Here is a 22,715-nt window from a genome sequence, read left to right on the forward strand (position 1 = left end):
TCTGATCCCGAATTCCCCTGAATGTGTTTGTTCCATCGGCCGTGTTGAAGAGAAAAGGCTGCGGTTGGTCGACACTGTGTTTTGGGCTCCTACCTGATGGTCCTTTTACAGGAACGCTGAATTGTGCTTTATGCTAATTCGTGCAACACTCTTAAAACTGTCAGTCAAATCTTTTGTTGCCTTTTTTATTTCCAGCTCAGCTCTTCATGCATCTGCAGACAACAGCAGCAGGCATAAAACTTAATGACCTCTCCTTGTTCGGAGGGAGCCGGTGGAAATGTCATCTCCGGTTCGAGAGGGAAAAACAGAGGACAGTAGCAGAAAAACACATTTACATAGCCACACACAAAAGGGCCAGAGGTTTGAAGGTTTCACCTCATGGGAACCGAGTTTTTTTTTTTTTTTCTTTCTAAATAGCAGAGCTGCAAGGTAGCAGATGATGTTTGAGCGCTCTCTGCAGCAAGTAAAAGAACAGACGCGATGCCGTCTCTTCCCAGTAGCTCTGAGGAGTGACGGACGAGCCTGGAACACAAAGGACAAAGAAAACAAGCTCCCCGTTTGTCTTTGAACATTTTTCCAGAACACAATTTTTGACTAAACTGATCATTTCCTCACGAGGAAGGTCTTTATGAATCTAATCAATTCGAGTTGTTTTTTTTTTATTTTTCTTCTTTATTTTCTATCTACATGACTACACCATTACTCAAATACACCCACTGTGTGACCCGCAGTGTCAGTTTGAGAGCGATGCTGTGACCAAACATGAGGAGGGTTTTGTTTACAGTAAATAATGTCAGTGAGATTCCATCAGCGCAAATTTAATCCTCAGACCAGTAGAAAATTGAATTTCAGTAGATTTCTTCAAAAACAAGTTGCTTCTTTTTTTAATGGTTGAGTGATTTTTCTTTTTGCTTGCCTCAAAAATAGAAGTAATTAGTTCACTAGTGAACACATTTCCTTGTTGCTGAGTTTCACGTGAAACCCTCTTATCTCTGACTAACACGTCAGCGTCCTGACGACAAACACCATCAGCTCACAGTACACCTATGGAGGTGAAATACTTCCATCAAAGTCATCCTCCCACTTTGACAAGTTCCTCATTTACAGTGTCGAGAGAGAGAAAGAAATATTTAAAGCAGGGCTGAAAAATGATGAGTTTGATTAATGGAAACTGAATTTATTTGTTTTTCAGAGGCTTTTCAAGAAGACAATCCATACTTTGTTCCTGTTGATGGCAGCTTCACTCTGTGAATATTAAATACAGGGTTAGATGTGATATTCCTGATGGGATTTTAATGGAGGCTCTGTTGAGTTATCTGTCAGTGTTGTGTATGGAGAAAGTGTATCTGATCAAAGGTGGACGCAGTGCCTTAGTTTTCCAGGAGGATTAGATTACAGAAAAAGAGCGGAGTGGGAGTTTGATTCTTTATGGCAGTGGTTATTGATATCCGTCTTTGTTTACATGTCTCATACTTTCTGAGATCTTGCCCTGATAATTTAATGCTTTGTGAAGGTTCAGGCAACACAAGAAGGTCGCTGGAAAGCTGCTTGGCGTTTTCTAGTCTCCGCAGAACGACGCTGATGTTGATGATTAATGAAAGCGTCTCAGTCTTTAGTCTGAACAAGACTGTGAAGTATCACTTCCATTAAAATGATGCAATGTTTACAAGATTTATGCGTTATTACAAAGCTTGGTCATGTTCAAAGATTGCCATGCATGCACAGTAAACATCAATTACTACTTCATCTAACGCATCAGAAGGATTAAGATTATTTATATATGAGATCCCCTTTGATTTAAAGAGACATCCGAGACTGAAGCCTCTCGGAGCGGAGTACAATGTGGATGCTAACTCTGGTTGCACGTTTCCCAGCATGCTCTTCAGTTCATGTTGTATTAAAGTATTAAATGTCCTCTCTTCAGTCTGCAGTGTGCTCACCTGAAATTCTGAAGCGCAAGTCTCAGCCGGAGTAAAACTGATTTTAAAACCACTCGTCATCAGGATTGGCAAATCTCCCCTCAGAGCTAAGAACCACCCTCCTACACACACTCACTCACACACACATCTTATGACAAGCACAAGTCATGGTGTTGCTGGAGTATAAACGAACCTCCGGGTGTATATCCACAGACTCGAACCAGCCGTTTCGCTGCGGATGTAAATGTTGTGGTTTAGCTGCTGTGAATCCTTCAGTGACAAACAGGAAACCAGACACTCACCAGATAAAACACACAACGGAAACTTATTTGTGTAGGTCGTTACATGAGTAACGTGAAGAAAAACAGACATTAACAAGAAAACCTTGCAAGTCTTGAGAGGAATGTGTTTTGTTTTTGTTACTGCAGGTCACAAACACTCACCAACATGAGATCCTCACAAATAGAGACGTAAACATGGAAAAAACACAGAGATGAGACTTGAAACAGCCTCATAAATGCCTTCATTGGAAAATAAATGGCTGGAGACAGAGTAATCTCTTTGATGGGATATATCCATTCATGCAGGGAAAAAAATCCTGACCTCATCTCCATTCATTGAGCAAAGCTCTCAAATCAGCTAATCCTAAAATTCAGCGTTTAGATGTCATGAGGCAAAAAAAAAAACCCCTCTCTGCCTTGTGTATTTATATAAAGCCAGCTTCATTCATAACATCTGCTGGCAATCTGTTATAGTTTACATTTGGAGTGTTAATCAGTGACGATTAGTGGCAGATCAACTCTTCCTGTTTCCCTCTTTAACAGAGGTTAATGCAGGGCCAGGGATACACCTGCTTTTCTCCAGTTTCATCCATACCGAGGTTTGCATTGGCAGATGTTATCAACGCACGTCGGAAAATCATAAAGCGGATGTGATGATCAAATACTCTGCCGTAGACTTTTAAAAGCTGATAACTGCTAATGGCTCCGTTGCCCAGAGCTCTGAGATTGTCGGAGGCATCTCCAGGAAGTAGCAGTGATAAAAGTGAGAGAGAACAAACCGCCAGGGCGGTTGACAAGCAGACGCTTTCGTCTGTCTCGGTGTCCCCTCTGCCCTCTGTGCGTCTGTCGCGTTCGCCTGTTTTTGGCGCTGGCCTGTTTTTCTTGCATCCGCTCGAGTGGGACTGTTTGCCTGTTCTTAGAGAGCAGCCTTGTAAGCCAACAGAAAGCCTGGGGCTGGCATTGGTCACGCTGCCCAGAAGGCAGTTTGGCCACAGACCTGGAATACGTCATTAGAGCTGATCTGCATGCTGCCATTCAAGCAGCCATGGATGTAATAGAGTTCAGTGCAGGGTGAGCCAAGTGACAATTTGTGACGGCATGCAAACAAAAGCCTAAAGATAAATCGATCCGATCAACTCGGGGTTATTGTCTCACTTCCAGAAGCCAGCAGCTCTGTGTCAGGTTTCTGGAGGATGGCAGCGCTACAGCGGAAACAGCCCTCAGATCTTTATGATGTGGCGGCAGCAGAAGGTTCACGTTGCAGTGTGATTTGGGCTTTTCTTCTGAATTTTCAAGGTACCTTTTTGCATGAACAGAAACTGTCTTAACTTGAAGAAACAATTGTACAAAAAAAAAAAAAAAAACACAACCCTGTGCAGAGATCGTATGCTGACCGAAGAAAACGGGTTGACTGGATTTTATCCAAACCGCTGGCAGCACCGTCCAGTGCTTAACCATTAGACTGTCAGAGGACTGAAACTTAGAAGGACAGATGATTACTAAAGAGACTGTTGAAGTTGTGGTAAGCCTTCCTTGTTTTCTTTATGTTTTGCTTGCAAGAAAAGAATGGGGTGTTGATTTATAGATATACACCTTTGGTTTTTACTGTGTCCAAGTGTGGAGGAGGTCGACTGTGAAGTTAACGTACATGCAAGCGCACGAGGCCAAATGGGCCCTGAAGGCGCCATGAAAGCAGCCGTGCAGAGACGAGGGCCGGATCGCTCGCACACCTCATCTCTGGCAGCCAGAGGAAGCTTTTTTGTGGTGGAACGTCTGTTTCTCAAGGTTGCTTGGAAAGTGTTACTGTCAGCCGGATCACGTCTCTTTCAACCTCCCACTGTCTTTCGCTGCCATCTCACACTTTTGTCTTGTCTAAAGATCCAGGAAGACACAACAAAGCACAACTCTCAATATATCTGCTTCGTGCACACGTCCTTTGTAATGGCACTCACGGAAAAAAAATGTTAGTCTCATATTTTTCCTTCCTTGCAGCAGGGGAAAAAAAAAAGCACATAGATCTGAACAGTTGGCCAGATAGCTTTGTGAATGCTGGTATCTGCAGCTGTTCCAGCCTGTGGAAGATAGACCCAAAAAAAAACAGAGCTAGAACTCAAAAACTCTGAGTGCAAGCTGCTCACCCAGAAAGAGACGAACATGCAGTCAGGATGTCTGCTGCCACTTGGTTTCAGGCAGATGCACCTGTGGTTTGTAGCGTCTGTGCTTTTCAGACCTCACAGAGTCGCTGCCACGAGTTTGTGTCACAGCACAGGAAGTGTAGTCTCCTCCTACATGAAGACGAGCGAATCTGCTGCTGCTGCAAGCACACACTCGAATATCTGGCAGCCGAAGCGGGGTTGAGCTTCAGTTTGATGTTGCAGCGCTGCCTTGGCACACAAGCGTTTCCTTGGAGCAGCTGATCCTCTCTAAGGTGAAGTTAGCTGCCATTTGTAAGTCTGTTCTTTTTTTTTTTTTAATTCGTTACAGAGGAGAAAAAAAAAACAGTACTCCTATTTCACTGTCGATTTAACTCCCATAAATTTCATTATTGGGAATTTAAATCTCGTCATGTGTGCGCTGTTGAAATAGCCCCCCGTTCAAAGTTTCTGCATCATTGAGGGAGCAGCAGCAGCTGTGTTCTTGTTCCTTCATGATTCAAACACTTTAGCTGATTATCACGTTCTTACATGCTCACTTGTGCAAGGCTGGGTGCTCACACTCATAAATGAGTTTTTTTTTTTCATGCCTTATATCCTGTTTCACACAGGAAATGAACCACTTAGATTAGTGTCGTTTATTTTCTCCAGGTTTGATTTCATGTTCACAGTTGCTCGCTCATTGTGTTGCAGCTGGTTTTTCTCCTTTTAGCATGTGTTTCACCTGATTCCGTGTTTCATTCTGTAGATGTTAAATCTTGTGCTTCATCTGTGTGTTCCTCAGGGTCAGAGGTCAATCTGAGCCACAGCAACATGTCTGAGTCCGCCAAGCCCCACCACCCCAGCCCTCAAGGCAAAGGGGAGAAGACCCCCGCCAGCGACTTCAGCTACGTGGGCATCGACGCCATCCTGGAGCAGATGAGGAGGAAGGCCATGAAGCAGGGCTTTGAGCTCAACATCATGGTCGTGGGTGAGTCCCAGCACTCAAACCCTCAATTAATGAAACCATGTGTCGTCTCTAACCTTTCAAATTACATGCTGAGCTGGATGCAGCTGGATCATCGTGTATGAAAAGATATTTATAGACTGAAAGGTGGAAACTGTGGAAAATGCTTCATGATTTAATATTTCTAACCTTAACCGTCCACACTGAGCTCCGTTTTCTAATCTAAACTGACACAGATGTTCCTGAGAGGACTTGAAGATGTAATTGATCCCAAATGTGTTTTGTTTATAACGGTTATTGACTCACTGCAAAAAAAAAAAAACAGATGGAAACCATTTAAAACTTTCATATTCTGTAGCAACGACACAAAATGTAGAACAGAGCAAAAACCACGTTGAAGATGCTGCGCTGCAAGTCAGCATTAAACTCTCACACACACACACTTCCCATCTGAATTCTCACTGTCACATAAAACACGTCATACACACGACGCGTTTAGTTCGCTCGTGTTTGACCTGAAAACATCTCAACTTTCAAATGTGTGTTTGAACTTTGTAGCTGCAAACAAAATGAAAAAGTGTCTCTGCTTCACTTGGTCGAGTAAAAGTCTGCCAGCCTGTGTGTGTGTGTGTGTGTGTGTGTGTGTGTGTGTGTGTGTGTGTGTGTGTGTGTGTGTGTGTGTGTGTCTGGGGTGTGACAAACACACGTACTCGAGTGGATAAAAGGAGGCTGTCGCACTAAGAAAGTGGCATAATGATGGCAATTACTCTGACAAGCTGAAGCACACACTCCTGTGGCCACACACCACCAATCTGATCACCACCGTCGCGTCTGTGCAGTCATATGCACTTATATACACTTATCTGTAATTGCACCTGCGAACATGCATGCATGCAGCCGCTTATGCATCAGAAACAAACATATGCAGAGAAAGGAATGTCCAAATGTGTTTTATTACACGCTGAGATGAGAATTACCAATTAGATAGTTAATGTTTTGTTTTCATTTTTTGGAAGACTGCAGTTATTCAGATTTAATTTCCTGCAGGGCAATGTTTTCTTTCTTCTTCTTTTTTTTTTTTTTTGCACACGGCTCCAGCGGCATGTCAGCGCAGCTCCAAGGAGACGTCTCAACATTACAGACATGTACTTGTTGCATAGATACTGTTGATCAGAAGAGGTGTGTTGATTTGCAGGGAGTTTTGAGGGGTGAAGTGAAAGTGTAGAATAGCTTTTAAGATTTCAAAAAAAGAAAAAGAAAATGTCTGCATTAAACGACACACGTGCACCACTCTTGTCATTAATTTGCAGGCATGTTTTGGCTCAGTGCTGACTCGTATCTGCTTGCAGTGTTGACACACCTCCAGGATAAATGAAATGTGAATAGTGATATATGGTGTGCGACTCTTTAAAAAAAAAAAAATGTTATTGACTTTTCTAAAACATGTTACTAATGTTAATCCTGTGCATTACTTGAGTAATTTTCAGGAATTTCCAGAGAAATGTGTCACTAAATGTTTTCCTGATGAACACATCAGTGAAGTTTGCCTCAGTGAAAACCAGTATTGACCTGCCATTGAGGCATGCGTCATTACTCTGTGAGAGAAGTTTCTTGGCTCCGTTGGTTCATTTGATGCGTCGTTCTGTTGTAACACTCTGACAGAGGGGCGTGTGGCATTTCGGAAATACTTGTTCCAGACTGATACGGCGCATTGCTGCAGTCGGGAACGGGGCACAGGCTCACACTTGTGGCGAGGTATCTGGTAAAGACCGAAGTTGAAAATGGAGAAGAGTGTGTGTGTGTTCATTTAGCTCCCTCCTCACTCACTTTGGCATTTTAAACATTGGACTAATGCATGTAAACACAACACATGCTGGACAGCTCTTGTCGTGTGTCTTCTGTATCATGACTTCCTCAGCAATGCGTGTTGGTTTGCTTCTAAAAGTAGTTTAACCAGCTCAAACCTCACCGTCAGCTTTAACCATGATCTACCTAAACCTCGATTTGATGAGATGAATTTTCCTGAAATGTTTCTGATTAGTTTAAAAGTCTTAGCATGTGGCGACGTGGACGGTCCGTTAGGATGTGAACGATCAGAGCAGCTGTGGCCGTACTGCCGTCCCCTGTGGTCTTGCGGTATGAAGACACATTTGCCTAATCATTCCTCTGAGCGAGCCGGCCACCGCCAAGGTGTCCGAAGAAGTGTGTGTGTGTGTGTGCCACTGAGAAACACAGTGTGAAAATGCGAGTGTTTGCTTGTGGGCGTATGTGACCGGACACACCGCATGTGAAGTGTGCGTGTGTGTGTGTGTAAGCATCTATGTGTTTGGGAGAGAAGAGGTGGAAAAGGGTGCCTTGGGTGTCACGGGGTGGGTTGGGGGGGGTGGGGGGACAACTTGGCAACGCTCCACACGCCACAGTCGACGCCATGGGGGCAGCAAACAGAGAGCAATATGTGAAATAGGGCACAGTTGGTGTGTGATTCTTTCATGTAAGAATAATTCAATTGCAAATGTAGAATTTTTTTAAAGTTTAGAACCAAGTCCCACTTTAGTGGGTCATCTGCTGAAAGCGTTACATATGTCATGATGAAAAAAAAATTGGTTTACTTTTATTTTTATTTATTTGTTGGTTTATTAAACCAAGCCATTTTTTATACACAAATGTAATGAATTAAGAGGTAGAAATACTATACCTGTTTAAGACTGAGTGGTTTTGTTTGTACACGTCTCGCCTTGATTCAATAAGAAATTCCAGATGTTTTTATATGGTTCCTGTTATAAGGGAAAATTACATTACTGTGTTTTCAGTTTAATCTAATCCAGAACTGAATGGAAAATATGAGGTTAATTGTTGTATAAAGAATAATGGAAAGTATCAACTAAAGCCATGAGTGTTGATAGATTTAAATGAGAAAGAAAAACAACCATAGAATGGTGCGAGAATTCCCTCTTTAATCATCCAGCGATGAGCTCTGTTGGGTCCTCCTGAGGGAAAAAATGGTTTCCCAGATCGTCCTGAGGTGCCTGAACGCCACACTCCACCATGCAGAATTCATGTTTATTTAACAATAAATCACAAAGACAACCATGCTCCATGGAAAACACGTTACTGCAGACATGACTCATGGGAGATTGCCCCCTATGGACGATCCCTCGTGTGTGTGTGTGTGTGTGTGTGTGTGTGTGTGTGTGTGTGTGTGTGTGTGTGTGTGTGTGTGTGTGTGTGTGGCCAAAACGGTGCATCTGTCCTGTTGGCCCCCCACCAGTTGCTCATCTGACCCTGCAGCTGTCCTGCTACATTTGTAGTCTGGTCAAACATGCTCGCTATGCAGCCCGTTCATCACTGAAGTCCTGTATGTCTGACAGAGTGAAGTCAGTGTTTGGTGGGAAAAAAGCTTCAGCAGATTCTTATCCCGAGTGTGTTGATCCTTGCGATTGTCTCCAGGGTCATAACATTATCCAGCCTCTTCTCACTTTCTCTCACTGATGTTTTTGTTTCTGTGTGTCTTTTTTTTTTTTTTCCTCATTATTATTACGATCAGGACAAAGTGGCCTCGGGAAGTCCACCCTGATGAACACGCTCTTTAAATCCAAGGTGAGCCGTAAGTCGGTGCAGCCCAGCCCGGAGGAAAGGATCCCCAAGACGATCGAGATCAAGTCCATCAGTCACGGTGGGCCACTTCTCAAATTTAATGCTCTCCAGCCTGTAGTTTGTTCATAAAACACCAATAATTGGCCACATGTGTGCTCTCCTGCCGCTTTTCCCATAACATCATCGAGACAGTGTTCATCAATTCTCTTTCATTTTACTAGACATTGAAGAAAAGGGAGTGAGGATGAAGCTGACGGTCATCGATACTCCTGGATTTGGAGACCAAATCAATAATGAAAACTGGTGAGATCAGGTTACAGATTTATTTCAAGGCACACACTTTGATTTTCATTGTGGACTCATGGGGAATGTGTTTCTGTTTGTCAGCTGGCAGCCCATTATGAAGTTCATCAACGACCAGTATGAAGCTTACCTGCAGGAAGAAATCAACATCAACAGGAAGAAACGGATCCCGGACTCCCGGGTGCACTGCTGCATATACTTCATCCCCCCCACCGGCCACTGGTGAGACCTCACGCTAAACACACACTCGTGCTCGTGACTAAGCGCCCCACTTTTTCCCCCGGCGACTCCAGGGATGAATCAGCCCCTCTCCTGACCAAAGCTCTTTTAACAAGTCCCTCTCCAGCCTTTCCTTCTCGTCTCCCTCCCTAATGGCCACATGTGGATCTTATTCTCTCCTCAGAGACACTCCAGAGCCTCTTGAAGAGTCAAATTTCACTTAGAAACCGGAGCCTTCGTTTCCCACTGTTAAGAGGAGGAGGGAGACAGGGACATGCATAACTGAAGTGTTTCATTCTTACAAAAAAAAAAGAGAGAAATCGTAGCTTGGGGGGTTGTGGTGATACGTGCTCATCAGATCACATCATACTACATCAACATGCAAATCTCCTCCTTTAAAAAAGTCTTCCGCTTGACAGCTTTGACTCAGTTTCGTTACGATTCTGTTTAATCAGGGTCAACAGATCTTCCATGCGGCACAATCCAATATGGCCGCAGTCAGAGCGACCCTGAGTGTGAAAGCAGAAGACAACGCAGAGACACTGTCTGGTGCAACAAATGGAAAGCAGCACTTTCTCAAGGGAATTTGTTTTGTTTGAAAGGTCTGTTTGGGGTTGTTTGCTTCACTAAAGAGGCAATACGAACCTCCAAGGTGACTCTAAGTTCTTTGATAAAGCTGTGAAAGGGATTGTTTCTTCATGTACGTCGAAACAAAAAGCCTCCTCAAAAGATTACAGTGCAGAAAACTTCCTTTCCCCGCAGTTCAGTTTAGACATGAATTACGTTTTTTTTTTTTTAATTCAGTGTAGAAGTCATGAAACTCAAACACATAGTATCTCATCGTTATTGGAAGAGTTCAATAAAATCTGATGTTTTTTTATTCCATCCACCGTCCAGGTTGTAGTGCAACCTGAACGAGTCTCCAGTCCATCACAGCGCAAACACAATCACACACACTCATGTTGACATGGACCGGCAATTTAGAGCGGCTAATTACCTCAAATGACTGATTTTTTGGACTGTGTGAGGAAACCAGAGTGCCTGGAGAAAACCCACACATTCATAGACACAACATGCAGACTCTAAACAAAAAACCAGCTCAGACTGGAATGACAGAGACCTTCTTTCTGTGCTGACAGTAGAGACATTGGAAAAATATGTTTTTACTTCTTCCTAACTTGTCTTTTTTCATATAAATGCAGATTAGCAAGTATCAAAGGTAGTTTATCTTTTCTACATTTGTTTAATTTATTTAGATGCTCAAATCAAATATCTGACCCACATATCCCGCCGATAACCCCCTCCACCGCTGCTTTGTAGTTCTGCGCCCCAGTAACTCAACAGTTGTCCAATTAAACGCTCCCTCTGCGAGCGCGGCCTGACGGCCTGTTTGACAGACCCCCTCATCATCTGCTCTCGCCGCCACAGCTGCCGCGCCGCTCTGCGTTCACCCTTCCCCGTTTCAAGCAGGATGCGGGGAATCGGGATCGGACTCAAGTGGGCATCCCGACAAGCTGACACTTGTTGCGGATGCCCTGGGTGTGTTTGAGCCTCGCCTCGCCTACAGCTGCAGAGTTCAGCCGGTTCAACACCGAAAAACACCCTGATGGCGTTCTCAGGTCTTCTTCCTGATCACGCTATAGCCACGGCGAACGTGCACACTGCTCCCTAACGTGCTGGTGAATGTATTAAAAAGTGTGTGGTGGGGAAAACCACATAGCTGTAGAAAAAGAAAGAAAAAAGAGACATCTGTTGGGGCTACTGTTGTGACCGTGCATATAGTTGAAATGATTTCATGTTACGCTGTGTGTACATTCAGATTTCAAGCATCAAACAGTGATATGCAAAGACTTACATTAACTCGGTTGTGTTTATGTGTGAAATACAAGATGTCTTGTATTCCTTCTGCAGATCTGATGTGTTCTTGTGAACAAGCTCTTTTTGCTTCAATACACATTAAAAGCTGCTCAGTTTTTTTCCAATCGTATCCTCTTAGCTTTAATTGCAGACACTGAAACTTGGGGAAGACTCTTCAATTTGACCGAGAAGACAGGCAAGAAAACGATGCCAGATTGAGCACTGGCAGGCCCCCCTTCCTGAATATATTCTCTTTTTAATGCTGTATTTTGTCTGGGGAGGGGTGGGGGATTGCAGACTCGGAGGTAATTTGCAAGTAATTTGCTTTTGAGTTGTTTCTGTGGTTCCAGATAGAAGAGCCTCTCTGAGTGCAGCAGAGTGCAGTCTTGGCATCAGCAGCCATTTTTGATAATGGCAGAGTCAGCCACACTATTTTCCCTCTGGGTAGTCTTGTTGTTACCTCATTTAACATGTCTTCCTGGGAAAAGGAAGGCTGTACTTTGACTCTCATCATCTCACGACTGGTTTCTGATCCATTACTGGAAAAAAGGGAGTCTAGTGTTTTTTGCAGTGTGATTGCTTATTTCCTCTACATCTCAACCCACCGCAGACGCCCCCATTTATTTAAGCATGATTTTTTTTTTTTTTTTCTTAAAGTGCCACAAATAGCTGAATTTGTAGATGCATGCAAAACATGAAAGCATACTTGTGCGCGCACATGCATCCATGTATATGATACATATATTCTCGGTGTGCCATATGTTCATGTGAGGAGGATATATGTGTACATGTGAAAGTGTGCATGTAGGGTCAGTCAAGCAGAAGATGCAGCACACATGCCTGTTTGTTTATTCCCGCCTCTGGCCTTACTCCCTCTGTTTCTTTGATATTCGCTCATCCTTTCTTTCTGCTCCTATATTTCACTTGACATTTGTCCCGTGAGCGTTTGATGCCTCACTTCCTCTGCATCACTCATCTCTGCTTACCTTTGTGCGGCACGTCTCTCCTTCTCCCTCTTTCCATGCTTCGCGGAACTCACGCTCACCAGCGTTTCCATCCTTGATCTGACGGCGACCCGTCCGTCAGTTGCTGTGGAGAATAAGCCGGGCCTCTCCTCCAGCCGCCCCCGGGTCTTGTGAACCGGGCCGGCCTGGCTTGGCGGGGGCTAATTGGAGGGCAGAGCAGGCAGCATGAAGGGAGCCTGTCTGGAGGAGCAACTGGAGGCAATAGAGTTACAAAAAACAAGAAGACATGGACAGAACTGCAGTAAACAGAACAGTGCATGGATGGTACTGATCCATGCAGTAGTACTGATGCAAAAAGAGAAGTGAAGAAGAGCCAATGAGAGATGTGTACTTTCGTCAGAATTAACTCTGAATTGTAAAATAAAAAAGTAGAAAATGTGAGCAAAACACTTCAAATGCATTGACTGATTCACTTTTCAAACGGTTCACTGAAATCACATCCAGGAGAAAAAAAATCACTAACTGTGGTTGGCTGCATGTAACTAGATAGACCATCACTGCCCTCTAATGGCTGCTTTGTTTCATTACATGTTTCCTCTTTGATTTTCTTGCAGAAGTTTTATTTGAGCAATGAAGGGAAAGCATATTCTCCAGATCAAGGGAAAAAAAGTGCCAAATGTAGTTATCTATTCCTAACATGTTTGCTTCTCCTCCAGTCTGAAAATCTTAATCGTGGAGCATTTCCATCTAACGTGAAGCTGCCGTCTGTTGCTTTTCCTCCCTCAGTCTTCGGCCTCTGGACGTGGAGTTCATGAGGCGCCTCAGCAAGGTGGTCAACATCGTTCCCGTCATCGCCAAGGCCGACACGCTCACCCTGGAGGAGAGGGACTACTTCAAACAGACGGTGAGAAGAGGGCGCCTGGGTGGACTCGTGGATCCACAGGCATTTGAACAAAAGATATTTTGGGTGTGTGGTTGCAGTTTCCTGACATCACACCTGCAATAACCTGCAGAGTGACATTGAAATACACACAAAGTGCATTAGTGATGCACACGTACCTGCCCACTGACCTACTAACAACTGGTTGGTTCCTTATGGGCAGCTGCGAGCCACCATTACCGACACCCAGCCAGCCAAACCACGCCGAGAAGTACAGTACGATCCGCAACACTTTGAACGTCCAGACTGAAGCATTTAGGAACTGTTTATCTGGAGCATTTACTTTCTGAGCGGTGATCCACAACTCCGAAGTCTGGCTCTTTTTTTAGACGTGAAAGCTCTGCCCACTCGCCAGCTGAGCAGGCAGGCAGGCCCTTCATTACCCCACAATTACAGCCTCACCGTGCAGAGCAGCCCGGTTCAAAGAGGGCTCCGCCGTACACACCGAGGCATGATCGGAATTAAAAGTTTAGGAGCCGCTTTTCAGCAAAACCCCAATTATGAATCCATTTCTTCAAATAATTGGTGTTATTTTATTTTATGAGCTACTGTTGTGCACAAAGTGTGAAGTTTTATAACCCGTCAGCTGATGCACAATTTGAAGCCCTAGTAGTCCTTGTAGCTACTATTACTTTACTTACTTTTTGTGGTATGTGACAACAACTGCTCATGTAATGATGGGAAAAATCTTTTCAAACTTTAGATTAATTTTTCGTCTCTTTTTTTTTTATTATATCATCTTCAAAACATGTGCTTCAATATCAGAAAAAAAGAGTTATTATTGTAGCTCTCAAACCAGACTCATATTCCTTCTTCAAGCAGCATCACACCGAGTCAGTTCTGTATATTTGTCGTTGTCCAAGCTGAGGCACTGGGCCCATTTTCTGAAGTCCAGACAGGACGTCTGCTTGTTTTCACTGAGTATAAAAAGTTTCTCCCAATATTGTGTGAAACATTTTGAAGTGTGTTTCAGTCTGGGGCAGTATTTTTTTTTCTCTCCTTTACAGATGAAAGCGATCCTCCATACTTTGATACCATCTGGCACGTCGATAGCATCGCATGTGCCAGGATTTCCAGTTGAACGTGTCCGTGTATTTGAGGACCAAAAATTACGGAAATGTTTCAAAATCCTACAGATATCATAGAGCTTTGTAACTTGTAACTTGCTTTACTCATTGTCTTAAAAAAGTCTAATTTTCTTTAGCAAATTCTTCCTGTGTGGATTTTCCCCAGCAGAATTCAGTTCTCTCATTCTTACCGATCATATAAGTCTGATAATCATTGGCCGTGACCACACAGCTCTTACCTTCTTATCTTGGGTTTTGACGCCACAAAAGCTTCCAGCCTCACCTGGCTGGAGTTCTAAATGGTCGCGGCTGAATCTCTTCCTCTGTTGGATGATTCTGGGGGTGGAGGAGGCAGACGGCCACCTGCTTTTCTTTATCTCTCCATGCTCTCTTTACAGATTACAGACATCCCTAACAGCTTTATTCATTTCGGGGAGGTTTGAAGCACAATGGGGTGTCTTGGCTACCATTTTCCCTCCTGATACCCGTAACACTTTCCAACAAAGCCGGGGCAGGCCCAGACTCTGGCGGAGAATAGCAGCCGAGGGGCTTGTGGTGGGATTGTTTTGCTTGGCTGCACATGTTCTGCATGACCCTGAAGATTATTCTCTAAAAGCTTATGGTGCCAAATGGTTTTTTTTGCTCCCTGTTTTCCCCCCACAGCGTCTTAACATGCAAACAGAATTAGAATGTGTTTTTTTTATTATAATTATTAAATTTTGAGGCTCAGCTCTGTGCACCCAGCTGTGAATGCCTGTTCACATTCCCCCAAAATAACAGTTGGTGTGGCTTCTTTTCTTTTCTCTCTCTCTCTAAAATTTCACCTATTATAATGTAACCCTGAGAAAGCCTGCAGAGAGGAACAATAAAACGTTTGATCAAAGACCAAGTAGAAATTGATGGAAGAGTAATTTTCGGAGTGCACAGTCATTTATTAAATGTAAATTTTTTTCTCAAAGTTTATGTATTTTCGGCGTCGGTGTCTGAATGTTAGTCACCACAAAAACAAAGAAGAAACTAGTAGAAGGAATTTTACAGACCAGGAAGGGAAACTGATTTTCTTCAGGGGTTGTGTTAAAAAAATAACCTTGAGACCTACTCAATTCTACTAAATTATCTCTCAATCAAAAAAAAGTTAAATAGTTTTGAATAAACCACCAGTCTGCACACTTAAATTCACACTTACAGATAATTCTGAGTCATAGATGAAGTTAAAAGTCAATCTTTTTGGACTTTGGGAGGAATCTAGACTCGGTCCTGCACAGGGAGAACTGTAATCCCCACGGAGAAAACATGAACTGGTTCATTAATTGGTCTTCATAGTCTGTACCTGTGTCTGTTTTCTTTTTCTTCAGGCCAGTTACCCTCTATAATTGCTCGTATCTATAAAGGAAATTAGAGATGATTTCATGTGAACACCAGCCAATATAGCGCGTCCAAATGTTTACATGACCTCTTTAAACTGTGACTGATCTTTCTGCATGTCAAGCTGAGCTTTTTTTCAGTCTGCCTCTGATTCCTTTATTCTAAGTTTGATGTACTTAAAACTCCATCACACTATTTTAATTTAGCCTTATTCAGAGGCGGAGCATGGGTCTCAGTACAGAGGGGGCGGAGCATTCTGGGGCCCTTATGATAGTAATTTTACCATTCAAACAATACCTCATCCTACCATCAAACAACACACTAATGCTCACTTTTATTGAGCCAAGCAAACCTATATGCCTCAGAAAGCAGAATAAAGTCACAAACCAGTTCACAAACTTGTTCTGAAGAACACATATACACACACACACACACACACACACACACACACACACACACACACACACACACAAATGCAGGTTTGTGCGATCGACAGCTGTCAATCTCAGAGCGTCCACTGTCCATGGTGCTGAAATCTCAGATAAAAATTCACTGACTAAATCTGTACTATCTTTGATACAGCTTAAATATAAAATGAACACAGCTGGTCTAAAATTACACAATCTAGTCAGATAGATATAGACACAGCTATCTGTATCTTTTGGAATTCACGTATATTAGAAAAAAAAATAGACTCGGCGGTCTCTTATAGTTGAGAGCAACACAAGGCACATTCAAATAACCAGGACCACAGCATTCTGATAAAGATAATATTTTTGAAGGTTTCACTGACTCACCAGTGGCTCCGATGTTAGGTTTTGGGTAGTACTGCTAGCAGCTAGCATAGTGTTTAGCATACTGTTTAATGCTTAATACCGCTCAGCCAATCAGCGCTGGCTTACAGCTCTGATGCATTCATGGACAGTCGTAATGTAAGAATTGGCAAAATGGAGCCCACACTCATATGCGTATACCTTCTCGCACACACTGCACATTTTATTATAAGAATTTATTTACGAGTAAATGTGAACACATCACATGAAAAGGGGCCCTATGACCTTGTGGGCCCTGGGGCGCCCCCTTGAACCCACTCTGGCTCCACTAGAGGCCTTATTCATACATCTCAACTGGCAATGCAGTCACCTCGTGGCACTTTGTATTCAAATTGAAGAGAAACTCAGGAATCCTCATGAGCAATGCAGAATCCACAGAGGAAATGAAGAACGGTGCTTTAATTTGAGTTTAAGTGCGTCATGAGTGGAATATTGCGACACGGCTTCAGTTTTGGTTTGTTTATGTTCGCAGATCAGGGAAGAGCTGCGAGCCAACGGGATCGACGTTTACCCGCAGAAAGAGTTCGACGAGGATGCAGAGGACCGGATGATCAATGATAAAATCAGGGTGAGTTTTCACTTTCTATCATTTCAGACTTGTTTAACCACAGTGGAGAAAATTTGCAGATATACAGTAGATGTTTATCATAGTACGTGTTATTTATGTATATTTTGCTGTATTTCCTTGGAAACTCTTTCAAACCATCACCACCACAGAAAGCTCAGTAACACCACATTGTTCTGGCTGAAGTAAACAGCCAAAACATGACCGACAAGGAACTTACTGGAAACTATTTGAGCATTTGTGTAACAATGTCTGTGTGTGTGTTTTCTTTTTAATGTGCACTCAAAAGGAGATGATCCCCTTTGCTGTGGTGGGCAGTGACCAGGAGTACCAAGTGAACGGGAAGAGGATTCTGGGGAGGAAAACCAAATGGGGAACCATAGAAGGTAAAACACATGGAAAAGGCATCCTCCCTCTAAAGGGACACATAATATATTAATATCGTACTGTTTACAAAAACAGAATAATATATGAATATCTCATTAATCTCATTACAGTTCTGCCTAATAAATTATGTCTATTTCCAAGGTTTGATCAAAGACTGAAATGTCTGATTTGCTGGACTAAGAACTGGGTCACACCTGTCGTCTCCCGTCACTCTAATAAATTATACATCCTGCATTTTATCTGTTCAGTCAGTAGCTCTGTGGAGTGACGATCAGCTGATTCTCGGCGTGTTGAACGTTACAGTCTGCAGCTTCGCTGCTCAGCCGTCTGTTGTTTGACTACAGACTGGCTCCTTACATAAGTTTCTCTGAGACTGTGACTGCAGAGACGTATAAGACAGGAGGGAAAGATTTAAAGGGACTCTGCGTGTCCTTTGGGATGACGAGCAGAAACATAAAACACACACGTACCACCTCACACACACGCTTGTAAGCAATAACTATGATGCAGTTTACATTTGTTGGCTTACGCTGTTCTCTCGCTCTGCCAAAGGGTTTCTGAGCGAGCGGTTGTCCTTATATTACCCGGCTGTGTGTGTGTGTGTGTGTGTGTGTGTGTGTGTGTGTGTGTGTGTGTGTGAGAGAGAGAGAGGATAAGAGTGTGTCTGTGTGGACAGGCTGTAAAGACAGACAGCTGAAGGAGGCCTGGACATTCCGGCTATCGCTGCTCAGAACAAACACTGTCTCCTTCCCAGGACGCCCTTCAGCTCGGTCCCGCCGCTCTCGTGTCTGACGGTCCTATAAATGTTGTGAGATGTGTAAATCATCCACACAAAAACATTTACTATCATGTGAATTATTCCGGCCGCAGAATAAAGGTTTATTTGATTTATGAGTCAGTCGTTGGGAGACGTCCAGACGTCCAGCCTCGCCGACGATCACTTGGAGTCTGACCTGTGAAGATGTGGGAAATATGTGAAACATAAACAAATATATATGTAATTTGAACTAATTTAAGTAATTTAAACACTATATTGGTATGTGGATCTTTTGACTGGGTTATTAATATTGAGCTATATAACACTATCCTGTTGTCTCTGACAGAATCAGGCATCATAACCGTAACTGTGACTGTTTAACACTATTTAAAAGCTACTAGTAAGGGGACGAATGGAGCCTCGTGAACAGTGCAACCACATAGGAGACTCACCAAGGCATGATATTTCGAACATGGAGAATAAAAAACATAATATATAGAGATTGCATAAATATTTAATAAATGCTAGATATTTAAATTTGAAGTTATCTTGATAAATTGCACCTTTTTTTTAAATAAATCAAAATCAATACATGTTGCATTGTAACTGTTGTCATTAGATGGTTAATACTCTGGAGCACTTGTTATTTTACTGATGAAGACTTATGAGGTCAGGCTTCAGCACAGACGTGCATACCAGCTGAACCCAGACTGTTTTTCTTCTCATACTCAGCGTTTTGGAGGTAGTGCCAGAAACCCTTTTAGCGTGACATTCTGAAGGTGACTCTAAAGTCTCGGTAATCCTTCAAAAAAATCAGTTCCACAGACCTGCAAGGTGAGAGAGGCGAAGAACGCCCACTGTGGGACAGACGCCGTCTTGTTTGGCTAAAAGAACAATAGCTCCATTCAAGTGTTTGCCCAGTGGAAAGAGCAAAGAGAAGAGGGGATCGAGGAAGAACGCCGCCGCCGCCGCGCTTCTGGACATGTCAGCACCGGCGTCGTAAACGAGGCCCCAGAGGAGACGTCGACTCTGAAGCCTCCGTTTACCACAAGTGGAGAGGAACAATGTTTATTTTCACGGGTTTAAGAGGAAACGACTCAAGTAGACGTGCATTTAAATTTATATAGGGGCTCGTCGAACGGCGCCCCGTGAGTGAAGTGTAGATACCGGCGGCGCTGCTTTCTACCAGTTACTACCAGTGTGTTCCCTTGATGCCACTAATCAGCGCTCACAGACCCAGCAGTTACTCCACTCTCCTCCTTTCAAAGAGAATTTAATTTCCTGCTTTGGATTTCAAAGCTTTACATAAATAGTGCCCTCCTTTATTTCATTTTCACCCTTGACATAATCTATAATTCAAACACGTGTTCGCCCTACTGGAGGCAGCGGCGGCTTGTCACGGGGAGTTTGTTAAAACGTCTCACTTTAAGTCCTCCAGTATAGAGCGCAGCCGAGATGTATTAAATTACTGGAGAGTGAAGGGGGAGTGTGTGTGTGTGTGTTATCTTGGCTTTCAAAAATTTGCTGGAGATGTCTTGGAGGAGTGTGCCCTTCAGTTGACTTGTTGGACACACTGCCATCTGGTGGCCATTTGAGGAAAGACAGACCAGATCGACGACATGCAGAGAGGAAATCAGTTTGAGAGTTTAAAACCTCAAAAGGACACTCAGCTCTGTTTCATTTACACACATGTGACCTGTAATGCTAAAGTTTTGCGACTGAATTGCTTTTGTTTTTCTTTGCAGTTGAGAACATTGCACACTGTGAGTTTGCTTACCTGCGAGACCTCCTCATCAGGTGAGTCCTCAGCAATCTTCTGCTGCATGTTCTCCCATCTTCCCGTTAGGGGTTGCAACGGTGGGTCGCTATGCAAATGCTTCACAAAACCTCCAGTGTCATAAACTCCTGTTCGTCTTTGCAGGACGCACATGGAGAACATCAAGGACATCACAGGCAGCATTCACTACGAGACATACCGTGTCCGTCGACTGAACGAGTCCAACATCCTGTTCACCTCGAACCCACCCGACCACCCTGTGGCTCAGCCCAAGACCAACGGGCAGCTGGAGGAGCAGCCCGTTGTCGTCCCGCAGGCCAACGGGGTGGCAGTTCAGCACGAAGTGCTGTCCCACGAGATGTAGACGGCCTCAGGACACAGGCCGGCACTAAACACGGTTTACACACAGACACACACACAGAGACACACACAAACACACACGCTGTGAACACCATTTCACTCAGAAGGACTACCTAACTCCAGATTTTGATGTCCCTGTAGGATTGAAGACATTTTTCTTCCATGGGTTCTTTTTCTAAATCATCTTTCTCCATCATGGTTGAGGCGTCAGAGCGTCCAGTAGGTTGCAGGTTCACTGCCTACAAAATCCTGGTTTCTTTTTCTGTCAGCACAGCTTCCAAATTCACTTCATTAAATCATTTATAGTCCAAAAAAAAAAAAAAAAACCAAACCGTAGATGTCTCAATGCTGAGATTAGGATGTTTGCTTCATTATAGTGCATGCAAGGGACTGTCGGGTTTAGAGCATGTCGTGTAGAAAAGAGAAGATGTGGATGTGCATAACTCAACAAGGTTGTGATCAGACTTTTAATATAAGAAATAATAATAAAAAAACAAACATCAATATGTGGACAATATGCATTTGCAAAACCTTGCAGATGTTGGAGCTCTGGAGGATGTGTCCACACAGGGAGAGAGAGAGCTTTATTCAAAATGAAGAACAGCAAAGGAGACTATGTGAGATTAGCTCTAAACTAGAAATATCTTGGTGCCACTGGCCAGGTCTGCTTTGTGTTGTGGTGTATAGTATTGTATAGATATTAGGCTCGAGTAGGGATGTTTAGATTAGGTCTGTAGTATTCTGGAGAAAGTAAAGATATTGTCGACATCTCCACACTGTAAAACAAAAAAGAAAGCAATAATGGTGTGGAGCAGCATTCGGGGAAAACTAGTCCTCCTGAGATTTTCCCGTTGTGTTCTGATGTTTTTAAGACCCCTTTATGCCGAACCATACTGCCTCTTTCTATATAATGCCAATGTTGTGTATTACAGTCATATGTTGCATTTTGCATTGCTCATTTACTGTTGTATTTTTATTGCTGATGTTAATGTTCTAATGTTATTGTATCCAGAGGGGTGCAACTGTCCTCCCATGCAGCTGTTTTGTCCATTTTTCTGACTGTAAACCAAATAAAAGTCCATTTTTTTTCTGTTATAAAGAGAAGCACATACAGTATATAGAGTTGATTTATGAATAGGTATTTATGTGTATGTTTATTGTAATCAGTTAAAATCAACTTTCATTCCAGCTGTTGACTTCCTGAGATTGCAGGTCTTAAACAGTGATGATGCTTTAGGTTTAGACTTTTTTTTTTTTTTATTCCTTTTTCATTTCATTTCATTCAGTATGATGTACCCTCTTTGCAAGACTGCACTATATCTAGCCATGATGACTTTTACCTGGTAGCAGTGTGGAAGTGCTCTGTTTTGTACTTTGAATAATAATAATAATCCAAACCCGTCATGTCAGTAGATAATGGGAGAACTGACATTTACGTCCAATAGAAGTCTGAGGCAGATGTTCAGCTACAGCTGTGAGGAAGAAATGGTGCCTCAGAACGTCACAGAGACGTCCATGAATTTCTATAATGTCACCATATTTTAGCAATAGAGGAATTTTATGCGTATTTTTAAAACCACGTTCGGATTCATAAAAAAACTAAATGGATATTTTTGGACTACCTTTAAATATACTATTCTAACTTCTGAAAGGAAGTCAAAGCAAGACTATTTTCCTTTACTAAGAGACATAAAAGTTAGAGTTCTTCTTTCATATCCAGTGAAAATTGTTGGGTTACACCTTGTTTACTGTTGTATAGTTTTTGTGTAATTTGTCCTGGTATTATAGATCAAGGTTTTATCTTTGATATGCTATCTCAAAGAATAAAGATTGATATTTTTATTGTTTGAAGGGGGTTGTCTTGATTGTCGAAATGAAGATGGAAGAGTACAGGTTCCTTTGTCTTATCTTAGAACTTCACCTCTCAACAGGAAGTTAAATCACATTTTTGTGGATTAAGACCTGTAGCTCTTTGTTTTTCTTACACGAAGAACCGTAAATAAATTTGAATATGCAAAGTAAAACATTTGTTCTTCTGCTTCAATAGAAATCAGCTGAGCACAATTATTTTTAAGTTATTAGTATTAGTATTTTAAGTTAAAAGGTACCATTTAAATTTAATTGTTCATCATAAGTGCAAAAATTAACGATTGAAAAGTCCAGTGCTAATGGATACTTGACTGCTTTGTTGTTTTACTGATTAGAAAATAGATGTAGAATAGTGTAGAGTATGCTAATAAAAAAAAAAAGAAGTGCTGCAATACTTTGGCCAGCTTGGTCAACAATACATTGAACTTCCAGGAGAACATCGGTGTGATTCAACGACAGCTGCACATTAACTCTAACGGCAGCGGTCCGTTTTTCTGGAGTGCAGCACATAATGGTCTGCATTGATATTAACAAAGTGCAGCATCACATTCACAGTAC

General features: G+C 42.7%; 1 protein-coding gene across 7 annotated transcripts in view; it reads left to right on the forward strand.

The window, feature by feature from the left end:
- The window catches only part of septin9b (septin 9b), a 64,043-nt gene extending 42,366 nt beyond the window's left edge, over positions 1–21,677 (forward strand). For 5 of the 7 annotated variants that reach the window (XM_030093643.1, XM_030093642.1, XM_030093641.1 and 2 more), the window contains 9 exons: positions 5,138–5,323; positions 8,844–8,972; positions 9,115–9,196; positions 9,281–9,418; positions 13,024–13,141; positions 16,915–17,010; positions 17,297–17,393; positions 19,897–19,948; positions 20,073–21,677. In XM_030093643.1, the coding sequence (XP_029949503.1) occupies positions 5,138–5,323; positions 8,844–8,972; positions 9,115–9,196; positions 9,281–9,418; positions 13,024–13,141; positions 16,915–17,010; positions 17,297–17,393; positions 19,897–19,948; positions 20,073–20,292 (1,118 nt within the window). In that variant the 3' untranslated portion in view covers positions 20,293–21,677. Of the gene's footprint in view, positions 1–4,522; positions 4,648–5,137; positions 5,324–8,843; positions 8,973–9,114; positions 9,197–9,280; positions 9,419–13,023; positions 13,142–16,914; positions 17,011–17,296; positions 17,394–19,896; positions 19,949–20,072 lie in introns of those variants that run through there. The other 2 variants (XM_030093646.1, XM_030093645.1) reach the window with 2 other exon arrangements.
- Positions 21,678–22,715: the final 1,038 nt, after the last annotated feature.

This window comes from Salarias fasciatus, chromosome 6 (genome assembly GCF_902148845.1).
Source record: "Salarias fasciatus chromosome 6, fSalaFa1.1, whole genome shotgun sequence".
Taxonomy (NCBI): domain Eukaryota; kingdom Metazoa; phylum Chordata; class Actinopteri; order Blenniiformes; family Blenniidae; genus Salarias; species Salarias fasciatus.